This window comes from Gasterosteus aculeatus, chromosome 18, assembly GCF_964276395.1.
Source record: "Gasterosteus aculeatus chromosome 18, fGasAcu3.hap1.1, whole genome shotgun sequence".
Lineage (NCBI taxonomy): Eukaryota > Metazoa > Chordata > Actinopteri > Perciformes > Gasterosteidae > Gasterosteus > Gasterosteus aculeatus.
The window spans coordinates 12317486-12330694 of NC_135706.1; the positions used below are offsets into that span (position 1 = coordinate 12317486).

Here is a 13209-nt window from a genome sequence, read left to right on the forward strand (position 1 = left end):
GTTCGCTTTTCTATTGGGACTGAGCCAGAGCCATGATGGGAAGCATAGGAGGCAGTCTCTCTGTCCTCCTTCATAACCTTTCCTGCTTAATGAAGAAAACCAGAAGTCGTTGGCGCGTGAGACGGGTACAGCTAATCAAATTAAATAACCTCCATGTGACCACAGTTTATCTGACCGGTCGAGTACAGCAGAAGAGCATGGTTGCTGACAAAGTTATCGAGAGGCAAGAGAAGGGTCATGCAAGATATTCTTATTAATTGTGTGTCTAACTATTTCCTTTATTCCTTTGACAGCAGCGAAAGGATACGGCGGAGAGCTCCGGCCGCATTCCATGTTCATCCCGGGCCAGTACTCCACCTTAGGCCGGGTTGGGAGTGTCAGCTCGACGCTCCGACGCTCAGAGACCAGAGACTCTGGCTGCCAGACGGAGAGCGTGAAGGTTGTGCCCCCGTCCATGAGACGAATCCGGGCTCAGAGAGGACAGGGAATCGCCGCGCAAATGGCCGGCATTTCTACTTCCTCCTCGACGGGAAGTATATCCATCGCGAGCAGTGACGGCTCCGGGATCTTGATGCTGCCTCAGTTTAATAGAGACCCCTCCCGTTTCCACAGTCTGCCCCGACCGGGCGCCAGGGTGTCCCTCAGCGCCGACCCCATTTACAGCAGCACCCCCGTCAGGTCTGAGGACCAAACTACACCTCCGAGGCAGATCAGCAAGCTTCAAGTTGATGATTCAGTGGTGCACATGAGAAACGCGCCGCGGACGGGCACCCTGTCTCGGCCCAGGTCCCAGGAGTTGAGGGGGACGCAGGCCAGTGATTGGGGGGGCGGCCCAGCGTGCGTAGTCTCCCCGCACGCCGCCTACTCCACCTCATTCATCCCCAATGCCACCCTGTCCGGCTCCTCTGAGGTCGTTAGCCTCAACGCCTCCGGTAAACTCCACTCGCAGGCCGGCGCTTACCCCACGGGGCGAACGCTCAGTGCCGCCTCCTCCGCCGACCCCAGGATCTCCAGCCCGACCGGCTTCGCCCACAGCTTCACCTGCCCGGCGCTGGCCACTTCCACCCCCACGCACACGTCAAAGGATGGCGGACAGGAAGTGGCGAGACCTGCCAGCGAGTCGGGGCACTCGGACAGCAGCATGCACAGCCGCAGCACCTTGGCCCCCACACCTCCGTCCGGCCTGCCCGAGGAGCAGTGGATCTACGACACGCCGGAAAACGTGGCGGTTCCGCACCGCGCGCTGACCTCCAGCTGCTCCGTTCCCATAAACCAGTTGTACAGCAACCTGGATCACTCCTCCAGGACCACAACGGACTCCAGCTCCCTCTACTCCCAAGACAACGACGGATACTACACCTCCATGCACCTGGACTCGGGCCTGCGCTCCCGCAGCCACGGCAGCGGGCACGGTGCCGCGCCGGGACGGGCCACCAGGCACAGCATGTACGAGTGCCGCGAGGTGGCCAATCAGGACGACTCCGGCAGCTTGTACAGCGACCGCTCGCTGTCCCGCAGCATCTCCCTCCGCAAGTCCAAGAAGCCTCCTCTGCCGCCGGCTCGTACCGACTCCCTCAGACGCAAGACTTCTGGGAAACGGCCCCTCGGAGGCGTCAGCGCCCTCGGCGGCGCCAAGGAGCCAAACGGAGCCATGCTCAATGAGACTCTCATCGCCAGCTTGCAGCAGAGCCTCCAGATGGGTCTGAAAGGAGGGAAAGGAAAAGGGGCGTCTCCTTCGTCCCCCTCTCACAGCCCAAGTAGCGACTACGACGACCCTTGGGTGCTGCGGCCACGCAGCCAGAGTAGCATCAGTGCGGGGAGCTCCGCGGCGTCACTATTGGCTAACGCCAACTGCGGGGGCGTGTCCAACGTGTACTCGTTATGCCACGTGACACCGGCTCACAGCGACACCAGCAGCTTGCGCTCGGAGTACGCCGAATCCTGGGGTTACTACATGGACTACCCCCGTAACCACGGCGATCAGAGGGTGCAGACGCCTCCGGCCCACGCCGCGGAGAACCTGTCGGCCGACGCCCAGCCGGGGGAACTGCCGAACGGAGGGGAGGTTCTGAAGAACAGCCGGGCCCCGGATGCGCCGGGCCAGGAGGGAGGGGTGGCGGTGAAGCCCAAAACGGCCACCTCCTCACCGGACAGGGTGCACCGGCTGACGTCCCCATCCAGCGGCTACTCCAGCCAGTCCAACACCCCCACGGCTGGAACGCCAGTGCCCTCGCTCGTCAGGTCCATGTCCCCCTCGGGCGGACGGCCGAAGCCCAAAGTCCCCGAGAGAAAGTCCTCCCTCCTCTCCTCTGTATCCATGTCCTCCTCCTCCACCTCCCTGTCCTCCAACACCTCGGACTCGCTCAGAAGCTCCGGACCTCCTCCTCCACCACCTCTGCCCTTTCCCGTCTCCTCCTCCTCAGCTCCCACCACCCCTCTCAGCCCACCTCCACCCTTCCCTCCCCCTCTACCACCATGTTCCAGTGGCAGCACTCCGTCGCCACATCCCCCGCTGCCAACCACCCCTCCGTGTCAAACTCTGGGCCCGCCTCCCACTTGCTCCACCTCCCCAGAATTCCCTCCCCCTCCGTCCCCTGAAATGCTAATCCATCCCAGTTCGTCCTTCAATGGGAGCTTCAGCCCTCCCCCTCCACCTCCACCGCCCGTCCCCTCCATGGGTCCCCCTCCGCCTCCCCCTCTGCCGGCTTTTGTCCCCCCTTCCCCCTCGCCACCTTTTGTGAAGGCGGCGAAAGAGTCCCGGAAAGCTGCTCCTTCCAGCGGGCCCACAAAGTCACCCAAGCCCCTGATCACCCCGTTAGTTCTGCAGAGTGTGCAGCTCCGCTCCGCCAAACGCCCAGAGAAGGAGATTAACGGCAAATCGGACCACACCGAGGCTCAGGGGCTAAAGCCACGGACCCTGCAGCCGTCTCCCCCCCTGGAACAACCCACTGTGATCCCCCCAGGAGAAGATCCACGCAACTCCTCTCCATCGCCTGTGTCGAGGCTCTTAGAAGAGTTTTCTTTAGACTGCAGAATCACAGATGACGCACCAGGTAGCTCCGTCATGAATGGAAAAGCGGAGGATCAGAGTTACTTTATCCGAGGCAGTAGAGAAACATTTGAGGTGCGTGAATCATTGCCCGGCCCCCCACAGAGCCCCCGTAGCTCTCCTGTCAAACAGAAGCCCCCAGCGGTCTCCAAGAAACCCCAGATCTCTTTCCTCTCCCAGTTCATCCCCAAGCCAATCGATGAACAGGTTCCCTCTCACCTCGAAGATGCAACCAACCCGTCACCAATAGAAGACCAAGTAGATGCACCGCAAAGACAAACACAGAGAGAACAGGAAGAGCGTAAAAGAGAGCAACAGGAGGAAGAGGAAGCGTCGGAGGGCTCGGAGCCGGAGTCAGAAAGCAGCAAAACGTCAACAGTGTCCCAGAACGGGTCCTACATTTATGAATCTGCCATCCAGACGAGTCCCGATCACGGAATATACACCAATGGAGAGACTCTGGACGAGGACGAGGTAGATGGAACAAGCAGCACGACTGGATCCATCAGCTCCAAGGAGGACGACACTGGTGAGTCTGACTTAAATTCCTCAAAATGTTTCTTATCGAAACAAAAACAAAAGTTTTCTTATCGAAACAAAAAGTAAAAAGAACACTAATTTGAAATGCTGTCAGTGAAAATCTTAATGTAATTCTTACTTCCGCTGATACCACAGTCCCATATGCTTAATGGTGGAGGTGACGCTGCTCATCCGGCGGCTGTGGAATTAGTTTTGCCTTCCGAAGCAACAAATTCCAACTTGAAACTGCGAGCTTTTAAAGATTTGAAAACTGTGAAAATAGCGCAGGAGAGTCTGCTTATCTCTGGGACAGCACTCTGCATCCCGGCGCCCCCAATTCATCCTCCCTTACTCTCTCTCTCTCTCTCATCCACATTTTCATATGCATTCCTCTTCATTTTTCCTGCATCCCCCCCCCCCCTTCCTCTATCTCCACCATCCATCCTCAATCCCAAACATCACTTTGAGCCTTTTCCTCTTCTCTGCTGTTAATCTTTCATACTCAGCCTGTCCCACTCAGCCCCTTTCTCCTGCTGTCCCGCTCCCATCCAGCATCCATCCTTTCTTCTCTCTCTCTCTCTCTCTCTCTCTCTCCGGGATGAGGGAGGGGGCAAGTGTCCACAGGGGCTGCTTTTCTGTGGTTGGAAGGGAAAAGGGGGGGGGGAGGGGCTCTATCGTATCAGAGGGGAGGGGTGAAGCGATCTGGTAAGAGGATGGGGAGAGCGTGAAGTGAGACTGAGCCTGCAGCGGCTCAGGCAGACGAAGCGCAGACGTGAGGGCGTAGAAGAGGAGGAGGAGGTGGTGGAGGAGAGAGGCTGAACAAGAGGGGAAGAAAAGAGAGGATATCCAGAGAGCAAAAGAGAATGTAAGGAGACAGTGCGGCACCTCCTTCTTCACACTGATTTACGCGACTGAGTGTGTGTTTGACTGAGTAGACCTGAAGTGTGTGTGCTCTCCTGTAACTCTGTCTCTCTCTCTCTCAGGTGAGGTGTTCTACTCCGGTACGGCCGAATCGTCTCCGGCCCCGTCGGCCAACGGAGCCTCCGAGCAGAACATGGTGACCCCGACTCCCTCGCGGCCCCGGACCACCGAGGACCTTTTCGCTGCCATTCACAGGTACCACATTTCTCTCCTTTAACGCATCTCATCCACTCTGCTTCACTCGTCACTCGTCCCTCTGAGCTGGTTTGTTTCACGCCGTTTATCATCCTTTCTACCTCCCCCCTCCTGCTCTGTCAACACCCCCCTCCGCCCCCCCGCACCTCCACTCATAAACCACAATGTAACCCCCTGAAGTCCGAGCTCCCCTACAACCCGTGATTCGTCCTTTCCCATCTCCTCTTCATCTCCCCCTGCCCTCCCGCCTCTCGGCCAGAACTTTTACTGCGAGTGTGCACATCTGTCAAACAGCTGCTCTCTGGCGTCACCCGGCCCGGGGTGCCGGTTTTTTCTTTTTTGTTCCTCGTCAGATTCAGGAAGCAAAAAGGCATCTGTGCTATTGAAGGCTCATTCTCAGCAGGAGAAAAAGAGGCGAGTGCTTCCATCCATTATTTAACTGCTCGACACCCTCGGGTCCTGATGTAGGTTGGAGGCCACCAGAGAGGATTGTCTTTTTACCTCTCTCTGTAATTATATATATACATATATTCATATTGTGTACGTGCTGCCGTGCCTCAAAGGCAGGTCACATAAATTTCTCATGCAGCCCGCCGGTTTGTGTTCCACGGTCACGTGCGGCAGCAAGTCGGAGTTCTCTTGAGCATCGCAGGATTTAATTTCACGGGATTTTATTCCCGCTGCCGACCGATTGTTGAAGTATTTACGGCGCGCACGCAACGTGCACTAGTGCGATTTATCGTGCCGTTTAATTGGACGGCGGGATTGTGTATGCATGTGTGCTCGGCCCACACAGTGGAGTTGGTTTGTTGGCGCTTGTACTGCTCTCCTCCTCAGTGTGGAACCTCATACATAATTTGACAGCTTTTTGATAAGTGGGAAGTGCCGAGGGGATTCGACAACAGAGGAGGACGAAATGTGTGTTTCTCATGGTGTCTTTGTCGCCGTCTCTGGAGGTCTTCCTTCTTCTCCTCTCCGACACATTTCCTTTCCCCTCATCACCTGTCCTCTCACCTCTTCTCAAAGAGAGAACGACGACAATCCAAAACACCCTTTACATCTGTGGCTGAAGGTCCAGCCGGACCCGGAGGGAGTCGCCCCAGACGGAATGTAGTACAAACCGAGAGATCGATCGAGCGTCCCGAGACGCGTCTCAAACTCGCTGCCTTGATTTACCTCCACTGAGACCCGGCAGCGCGGCCGCATACATGCGTGTGAATTCCACGAGCCGGGAGGTCAGCCTGGCGTTCAGGTGTGCGAGGCGCACGCACGTGTGGATGTGTGAGACTTATGTAACGCTGACGGAGCTCACGGGGGACGGCGCTGGATGTAGGTTGACTTTCTCTCTGTCTTCCTCACAACAGACAGCACAGCGGGGACCGTTTGCACTTTCCAGTTCCCCCTCTCATCTGACCTTCACAAATATATTCTCCACCGGTTATTTCTGTATTCTGCTGTGTGGAGGAATTGTTTTCTGTAGATCCAATCTGAGGATTATGGATTCTCTCCATCACTGCTCCCTTTGAGGTTTTTCGCATCCCGTCGCTGCGCTTATCACAGAATCTGCATTTTTCATGCCTCTAATCTCTGTCCCCCGTCTCCTCCTCTCTCCCTCCTGGTGCAGAGGGGACACGCGTTGGGGGAGAGCATCCCTGCTAGACGATCCCCTTCCCTTTGATTAGCGAGCCTTGTTTCTGTCATCGCGGTGTTGCTACCTTTTGGATTACTAACACTAATCCCACAGTGCAACCCCCGCAGACCACAGATTAATAAAGCTGTTCCCTTAATCTCATTCTGCATTCTGCCAGTTGCGGCTTTATCGCCGTGCTTTGGTGCAGCCGGCCTCTCTGATGCCCCATGTTGAGAGGAGGCTGAATCGTCCTCGTGTGATTAAAACCGCTTTCGGGCACCTTTCCCAGTTTATGATTAATTTCATTGTGTCTGATCTTTCCTGCGCCGTCTGCAGCTTTTTCGGCATTTCTTTAACGCAAATGTGACTCTTATCAGTGTCGTCGCTTTATTTTTTTGAGCATCCACGCCAGCCGATGTTCCAAGACTCGCTCTGTGACGCGTGCTTGCTGTGGGCAGTGCTGACATACGGCCAATATGGGACAAAAATGTTGAGGATTGAAGAATTTGAAGCGGATTTTCTTCTCTTTTTTTTTTAGCTTCTACAAACATTTGCAGTGATGGATTGTACAAAAGGCGGCTTCCTGCTGCACCCGTGTTCTCCAGTTTGATGATGATTATTTCCTGACAATACTGCCAATTCCTAGCATTTCCACTGGCTCCTCCCTCAGTTCAGCATTGTTCTTTCTAATTCACTAACCTCGCCTGCACTCACTCACAGACTAACGTCTCTAATCCTTTGTGCTAGGTCCAAGCGCAAGGTCCTGGGTCGCAAGGAATCGGATGAGGAAAAGTCCCGGTCCGAGAGCCACCCTCAATCGCCCCCCGTCACTCCGTCGGCCGGCTCCCCGGGGGCGGCGTCGCCTTTGCCCCGCCAGTCGGGCTCCATCCAGCGGAACCTTCGCAAGTCCTCCACCAGCAGCGACACCTTCAAGGCCCTCCTGCTGAAGAAGGGAAGCCGCTCGGAGACCAGCTTCAGGATGTCGGCCGCCGAGATGCTCCGCACCACCGACCCTCGCTCCCAGAGGCCGCCCTCGGAGTCGGCCTTCGACTCCCCCGAGGCTTCGCCCTCCTCGCCGATGGGGCCGCACAGCCCCTGTAACTCCCCCGGCCGTGGCCAGAAGGCGGCAGAGGAGTGGAGCCGCTACGAGGCGCTGGCCACGTCCTCGCCGACCTACCCGTCCTTTTCCATGAGCGGGTTCCGGTACGGGCGGTCGCGCACGCCGCCCTCCGCGGCCAGCAGCAAGTACAACGCACGCTGCCGGATCCTCAGCAGCCCCATGACGGTGATCTGCGAGCGCGAGGGCGAGCTGGCCGAGAGCGAGTGCGGAGACGCCGTGGACACCTTGTCCGCACCCGCTGCCCCGCCTCTCCCTGCGTTCAATCACTCCAATGGCACTTTATCCGACGAGAGCAGAAGTTAAAAGGCAAGGACCGCCGCTTAGATACAAGCAGCGGAACTCACTCGTCGTAAGGCAGGTAGGGAGCAGGAAGAGGAGCCAATAGGAGGCCCTCAGGGCACACCTTCCTGAGCCCCGCCCCCTCGGGTTGCATCTGGGGCCAGTTAAACGTCAGGCTGGGATGTGAGGTCGGAGGTCGCCGCGTCACGGACCAGACTGAACTTAGTTCCAAGTGGAGCGCGGTATCTGCTGCACCTTCTCACTGCTTCCGTCGCTCTCGCTCTGTCCTCCCGACTCGCCCGTTGTGTCCAAAGGACGCCGTTGGCTTCCCGCCTGGTCTTCACTTTGTTTCCATTGTTTGCTTTTCTTTCCTCACTACGATGTGTCTTTTCTTCAAGTCACAAGTTGTAACTGGCGGTGCTGTGTAGCTGGGCAGTGGGAATGTAGAGGCGTGCTGGACGCTCGCTCAGCTTCTCTTCGGTCGGCTCCGGTCCGTGTTTGAGCGCATCGCGGTCGGCGGGTGTTTGCTTCAAACAGCCCACAGTATTGTGAGGTGAAGCCGAGGAGGAGGAGGTGCAGCGGACGGCTCCACGGTACAGCGTTGGCTACGGTGTCCGGCAGGTTTCGCTTCCTGCTCGGTTTAGTTTGCAGAGCCGGGAGGTTCCGTGGTGCACAGGAAGCGCAGAGGGCTCCGTGCTGCCCCCTAGTGACAGCCGGGAGGTAAACAGCCGTCGTGTGCAAAAAGACTCAACCAAAACAGCAAATTTACTCCTAAAACCTCTATTAATTGAATTTTAGTTTGTAGATTTGCATTGTGCATAGATATTTTTTCTTTGTTTGTCTCTTAAAAACTCTGTTTTAAAGATTGTTTTAATAAAAAAGTTATGTCGTGTTTTGGAGTTAAGTATGAATCTACAAATCTAAAGAGAATAAACTTGTTTTACTCTCGGCGTCTTTTAGTGATCATGTTGGGTACCAAAGAGCTAAGAAATGAACACAACCTGAGCGTGTGCCAGGCTGCTGGAACCTACTAAACCCTCTGAGGCTTCAACGCGTTCAATAATTCTGTTGACTTTTCTGCTAAGTGGCATTCTTTTGCAGTTTTATATGATCTCGTATGTAAATACATAGAGAAAGAAGTTTTAAGTGACATTTGGACTTTGAAGACTGAACATTTTTAGAGGGAGCGGTTACCTTTTTGTAGATTATTTATTTTCACATAGCTGTCAAAGGCGTCATGATCAGAGTCCACCTGCGAGGTGATGGAGCCACAGGGAGGAGTTATGAGGGCCACATTTACCACCATTTAAAGGTGCAAAACAAACGTCAATGAAGACATTTAGGCTTAACATTGCACCGCCCTTAACCTGGAGGCATGCAAACACCGCGCTCAGTAAATGTGGCCTCCCAAGAGTCATCCACTGAGAACTGAGTAACCTCATAACACCCCGTGGTTTAATCACCTGTGACCAAAGTGTGTCTCCGAGCTCCCCTGATTGACTCCCCGGGCCTGTCTCATGCCAGGATAAACGTCCTCGATCGCAGAGGGACAAGCTGGGGGGGGGGGGCAGAGGTAGTTGGAGGGGAGCTGCTAAGGATCTTGTCTGTCTGTGTAATAAAAGATGATATTTAAAGAGTGAGGTTCTGTGTCATTTCTCTCCTGTTTCTCTCAGACCCGGCAGCCTCATTAGCGCCGTTACCATGGCAACCCTACTCGCCGGTCATCTGGACCCCTCCCCCCCCACCCCAAAAAAATCTGTTTTTTACCTTGGCATTATGATTACGCTCTCAGACACCGTGTCAATACAAACTCCTCCAAGCTGTAATCACGCTATTGACACCTCATATTAAAGCGCCTCGATGTGGTACGAAGTGACTAAAGGAAACTATCCGTGGAGTCAGAACAGGGCGGTTCATTGATCATAACATTGTGGTAAAATGGGTGGAAACTATTGACACGCGCTGACACCTGCAGTCCGGGTCCATCGACCCCTAATTTGCAATACGTGATGCAGGTAATAAAAAATAAACTGCTTGGAAAAACAGAATGCCGGTCCAGATTCTTCCAGTTAATAACTCTGCCACCACAAAGGGCACAGCGGTATTTTTCCAGAAGATTAAGTTGAAACACCCCAGCAGTGAGCCTCTTCACACATTCCATATGCGCAGCAGTGCTTCACCTCACCGAGATCGATCCGACTGGTGAAGTACAGACGAGGCGCTCACAGGGTTTCTGCTGAGCTCCTGAACATGATCGCCGGAACAATTCTGCCACAAATAAAAAAAGAACGACTCAGCGGACGCGACCCCTGGCGACGAGGGAAGGTCAGAGAGGAGAGAACTGGGCCTGATGGACGGCTCGTGTTGATCAGCGTGCGGCGGCCCGAAGTGCGTCTGCAGACCACCTGAGCAAACCCTTTGTGATTCAAACTACAGTAACAGACTCGCACCACAAAACAGAGACGACGATATCAATCATTCGATGCTGAGGCGTGTTTATTAATAGGATCGTACATTTTTCGTTCTTAAACATTCAGCAGGAAGTCTAATCTCCCATGAATCTTACATGAGTGCAGTGGTTATGTCATCATCCCCTCATCTAGTATCCATAGTGTCCCTTCAAGGTGTAAATATTCTCTAAATACGATTATTGTGATTTAGTGTAGATACTTTATTGATCCCTCAAGAGGGAAAAAAAAGTTACGGTCCATCAGGCCGTCGCTTAGTGGATCGTTGAAAGAAGAAAGAACACACAAAAAAATTCCAGGAAAATAGTTAAGTCCCAAAACAAAGTTAGCACACTGCAGCGGCGCCATCTTACATTATGTGTATAAAAAGAATGTAAACTCAGTAAAAGAAAAAAGCACAATGTTTGTTAGCTTGTAAGTTTCCGTTCTTATTTCACAAAGCACCACAAATATTGGTATATTTCAACTTCTGGGTAGATACAGAACTACACCACCATTCATTCGTCAGGGGAATGTTTTTGTTGTTGTTGTTGCAATGACAGTAAGTGTGAGTCACCCTCACGGCAGGAGACAAAACCTTCTGTCTCCAGTTTGCAGGCGACCAACAAAGTTAAAAGATGGGTTCACATTTGTAATATTGAGCAAATTAGTGTATTTTCAACAACTGATTAGTTCAAAAAGAGGCACTAGTGGTTTTTGTAAAGATGCACCCGGCGACAGAAAGCTGTCGGCTCCCCCTGCTGGTAATAATGTCCCTCTATATCCATTATATATATTATGTATTAATATTCCATTGGTTTATAATCATATTTGGTCTCTTTGTGCAGCCTTTCAGTAAAGTGTAATTCAGTAACCTTTTGTAAAACACTAATGTATTAGACAATATGACCAATAAAATTAATAACTTTGACTCCCTTTATAAATTGGTTACAGCTGTGCTGAGTGTTCCCATATAAACATGTAATTTTCTTGAACTTCCTACTCCTGCTCCTTCTTGAGGAGCCACACCTCGTTCCTGCGGTTGGTGAGTTTGAAGGGGCTGTCGTACCCGGCTGTGTAGAACGGCTGGTCGACGTATTGGAGTCCGTCTCTCTGCAGACTCTCCATCAGCTTCAGGAGCTCTTCGCGCTTCATATTGTCAGTGGAAAAACCACCGTATGTCCTGGTGGAAGGAACAAGGGTGTGGGTTAGGTTCTGCATATCGTGGAGTTAATCAACTCTTTTTTGTTTTATGACCTGTGCGGCCATTTACTAATATTGAATCTAAAAGACCGTTCGAGGCTGCGCTCTCTACCTGACGTAGGCCGTGAACTCCTTCCTGTGCTCCACAAACACCTCCGGGTCGCTCGGCTCCGGTGGATTTTCCTGATGCTCCTCGGGGATGTAGAAAGACACGGTGAACTGAGATTCGCATGCGGGGCCGGCTCCGGGGGCCACGCGGCACGTCACGGGGGCCGTCATCTCCACTTTCACGTCTGAGGGAATAAATAATAACACTGATGTAAAAAAAAAAACAGAATGGCCAGAGGGGGCACACATGTGACGTGGTGTAAAATGCAAAAAGAATTAGATGCGTTTTAAAAGAAATGAAAAATTGAGGTTGATGAACGGTTCTGTCATGTAATGAGGTTACAAACCATGCACAGATAGTACATTTGCAAAGAATTGAATAAATATGAAACATGGCCAGATGGCAGACGTTGCAATGTGAGGATTAAACAGCAGGTTTACACATGACACACAATGCAGTCCACAGTACAAACAACCTACTGTATACGCTCATAAATAATGCAGGTGTAAACTGCTGAGTAAGACAAAGGCAGCAGCGCTGTTTCAAACTGCTGAGCAAGAACAAAAGTGCACTTTTCCATCGACTGCCTTGTATTCACGCCAAAGTTCTGTGACTTTACTTTATGGTAATCCGTCCGATTTAATCGGATTACCATTGTGAAATTTACATAAATACAAAAGATTCTTAGCATCTCGTTGAAAAGGTCGCGATACAATTGAGAATATTGCAACCTTCACAAAGGAAAAATCATCATTTTTATTTCCCCCACCACATGTGGCATTTTGGGAACTCACTGTTTTGATTGGTGCCTTGGATGTACTTGAAGAGCCTGCGGAAGCCCGTCTTCATGGATTCGTCCCACTGCATCCCACTGACAGCGGTGCTCACCCACTTGGTGTCGTGGTAGGTGCGGACCTCATAGTCCTGTTCCTGCAGAAAACACACACGTGTTGATTATTTTGTACGATTAATCAATTACATCATTCCCCGTGAACTGATCAGGAGGTGTGTCTTGTTGTTCCTGTGGTCATCTTTACTTGCAATACAAATCCTCGTTGTATTACATTTTTTAAAAGGCTTTAGTTCCCAGTGACATCGTCTCATGTACTTTTCATCAATTCAAAGCCGATAATGTAAAAGAAAAAAAGACCCACAGAAAGAATAGCTGTTAAAAGTTAAGTTCTACCTTCTTGTCCCCCGCGGTGTATTTGGGGTTCTGCAGTCCGGTGGAGAACAGCGCTTGTCCCACGGCCTTCAGCATGACTGATCCAAACTGTCCACAGGGGAAAGCACAATGCCGACAAACTCTCAGAGGGACTCGTGAGGCCTCATGAAACCGATCGAAGGTCATGAAGGTCACCTGGTAGTCGCGAGACTAGTTATGTATTTAGACACATCGTCGCTTATAAAACGACGTTACGTGTACAGGCGACGTTAAAGTGTCAGATTCTGCTGTGACACGTCACCACTTCCGATTCAACACTGCAGCTAAAGTGTCAAAGTATCGAATAGAGGAAGAATTAAATGCCTAATTAAAGTTACCTGTGGAGGTGCAACAGCGTGTGGGTTTGTTTTCGTTTCTTCTCGTTACATAAACCGGAAATGAGATGTGCTGAGCGAGTTGGATTTCACAATAAGAGCTCGACTCTTTGATCGACACCACTGAGTAAAGAGGGACATAGAAAAGGACTTCAAACTTTCTTCCCGCGTGGTTATCATCATTTATATTATTGACTA

At 52.3% G+C, this 13209-nt stretch overlaps 2 protein-coding genes across 21 annotated transcripts in view; one reads left to right on the forward strand and one right to left on the reverse strand.

Annotated features, from left to right (window-relative positions):
* nhsl1b (NHS-like 1b) overlaps positions 1-9347 on the forward strand; it is a 76821-nt gene extending 67474 nt beyond the window's left edge. For 11 of the 20 annotated variants that reach the window (XM_040160393.2, XM_078093315.1, XM_040160396.2 and 8 more), the window contains 3 exons: positions 294-3578; positions 4552-4684; positions 7062-9347. In XM_040160393.2, coding sequence (XP_040016327.2) covers positions 294-3578; positions 4552-4684; positions 7062-7737 — 4094 coding nt within the window. In that variant the 3' untranslated portion in view covers positions 7738-9347. Of the gene's footprint in view, positions 1-293; positions 3606-3830; positions 3861-4500; positions 4685-7061 lie in introns of all 20 variants that reach the window. The other 9 variants (XM_040160395.2, XM_040160399.2, XM_040160404.2 and 6 more) reach the window with 2 other exon arrangements.
* An 844-nt stretch (positions 9348-10191) lies between these two features.
* hebp2 (heme binding protein 2) lies at positions 10192-13177 on the reverse strand. The gene is made up of 5 exons (XM_040160424.2): positions 13015-13177; positions 12659-12745; positions 12267-12402; positions 11476-11656; positions 10192-11343 (listed from the first exon to the last, which is right to left on the reverse strand). Exons 2-5 carry the CDS (start codon positions 12731-12733, stop codon positions 11160-11162), a joined length of 576 nt encoding a protein of 191 aa, XP_040016358.1. The 5' UTR covers positions 12734-12745; positions 13015-13177; the 3' UTR covers positions 10192-11159.
* Between the last annotated feature and the right edge of the window lie 32 nt (positions 13178-13209).

Coding starts and splice junctions, on each gene's coding strand:
- hebp2 (XM_040160424.2), bottom strand. CDS start 12,733: ATGCTGAAGGCCGTGGGACAAGCGCTGTTCTCCACCGGACTGCAGAAC. Junction 12,403..12,658: donor ACACCGCGGGGGACAAGAAG/GTAGAACTTAAC, acceptor TGTTTTCTGCAG/GAACAGGACTATGAGGTCCG. Junction 11,344..11,475: donor GAGTTCACGGCCTACGTCAG/GTAGAGAGCGCA, acceptor TCCTTCCACCAG/GACATACGGTGGTTTTTCCA.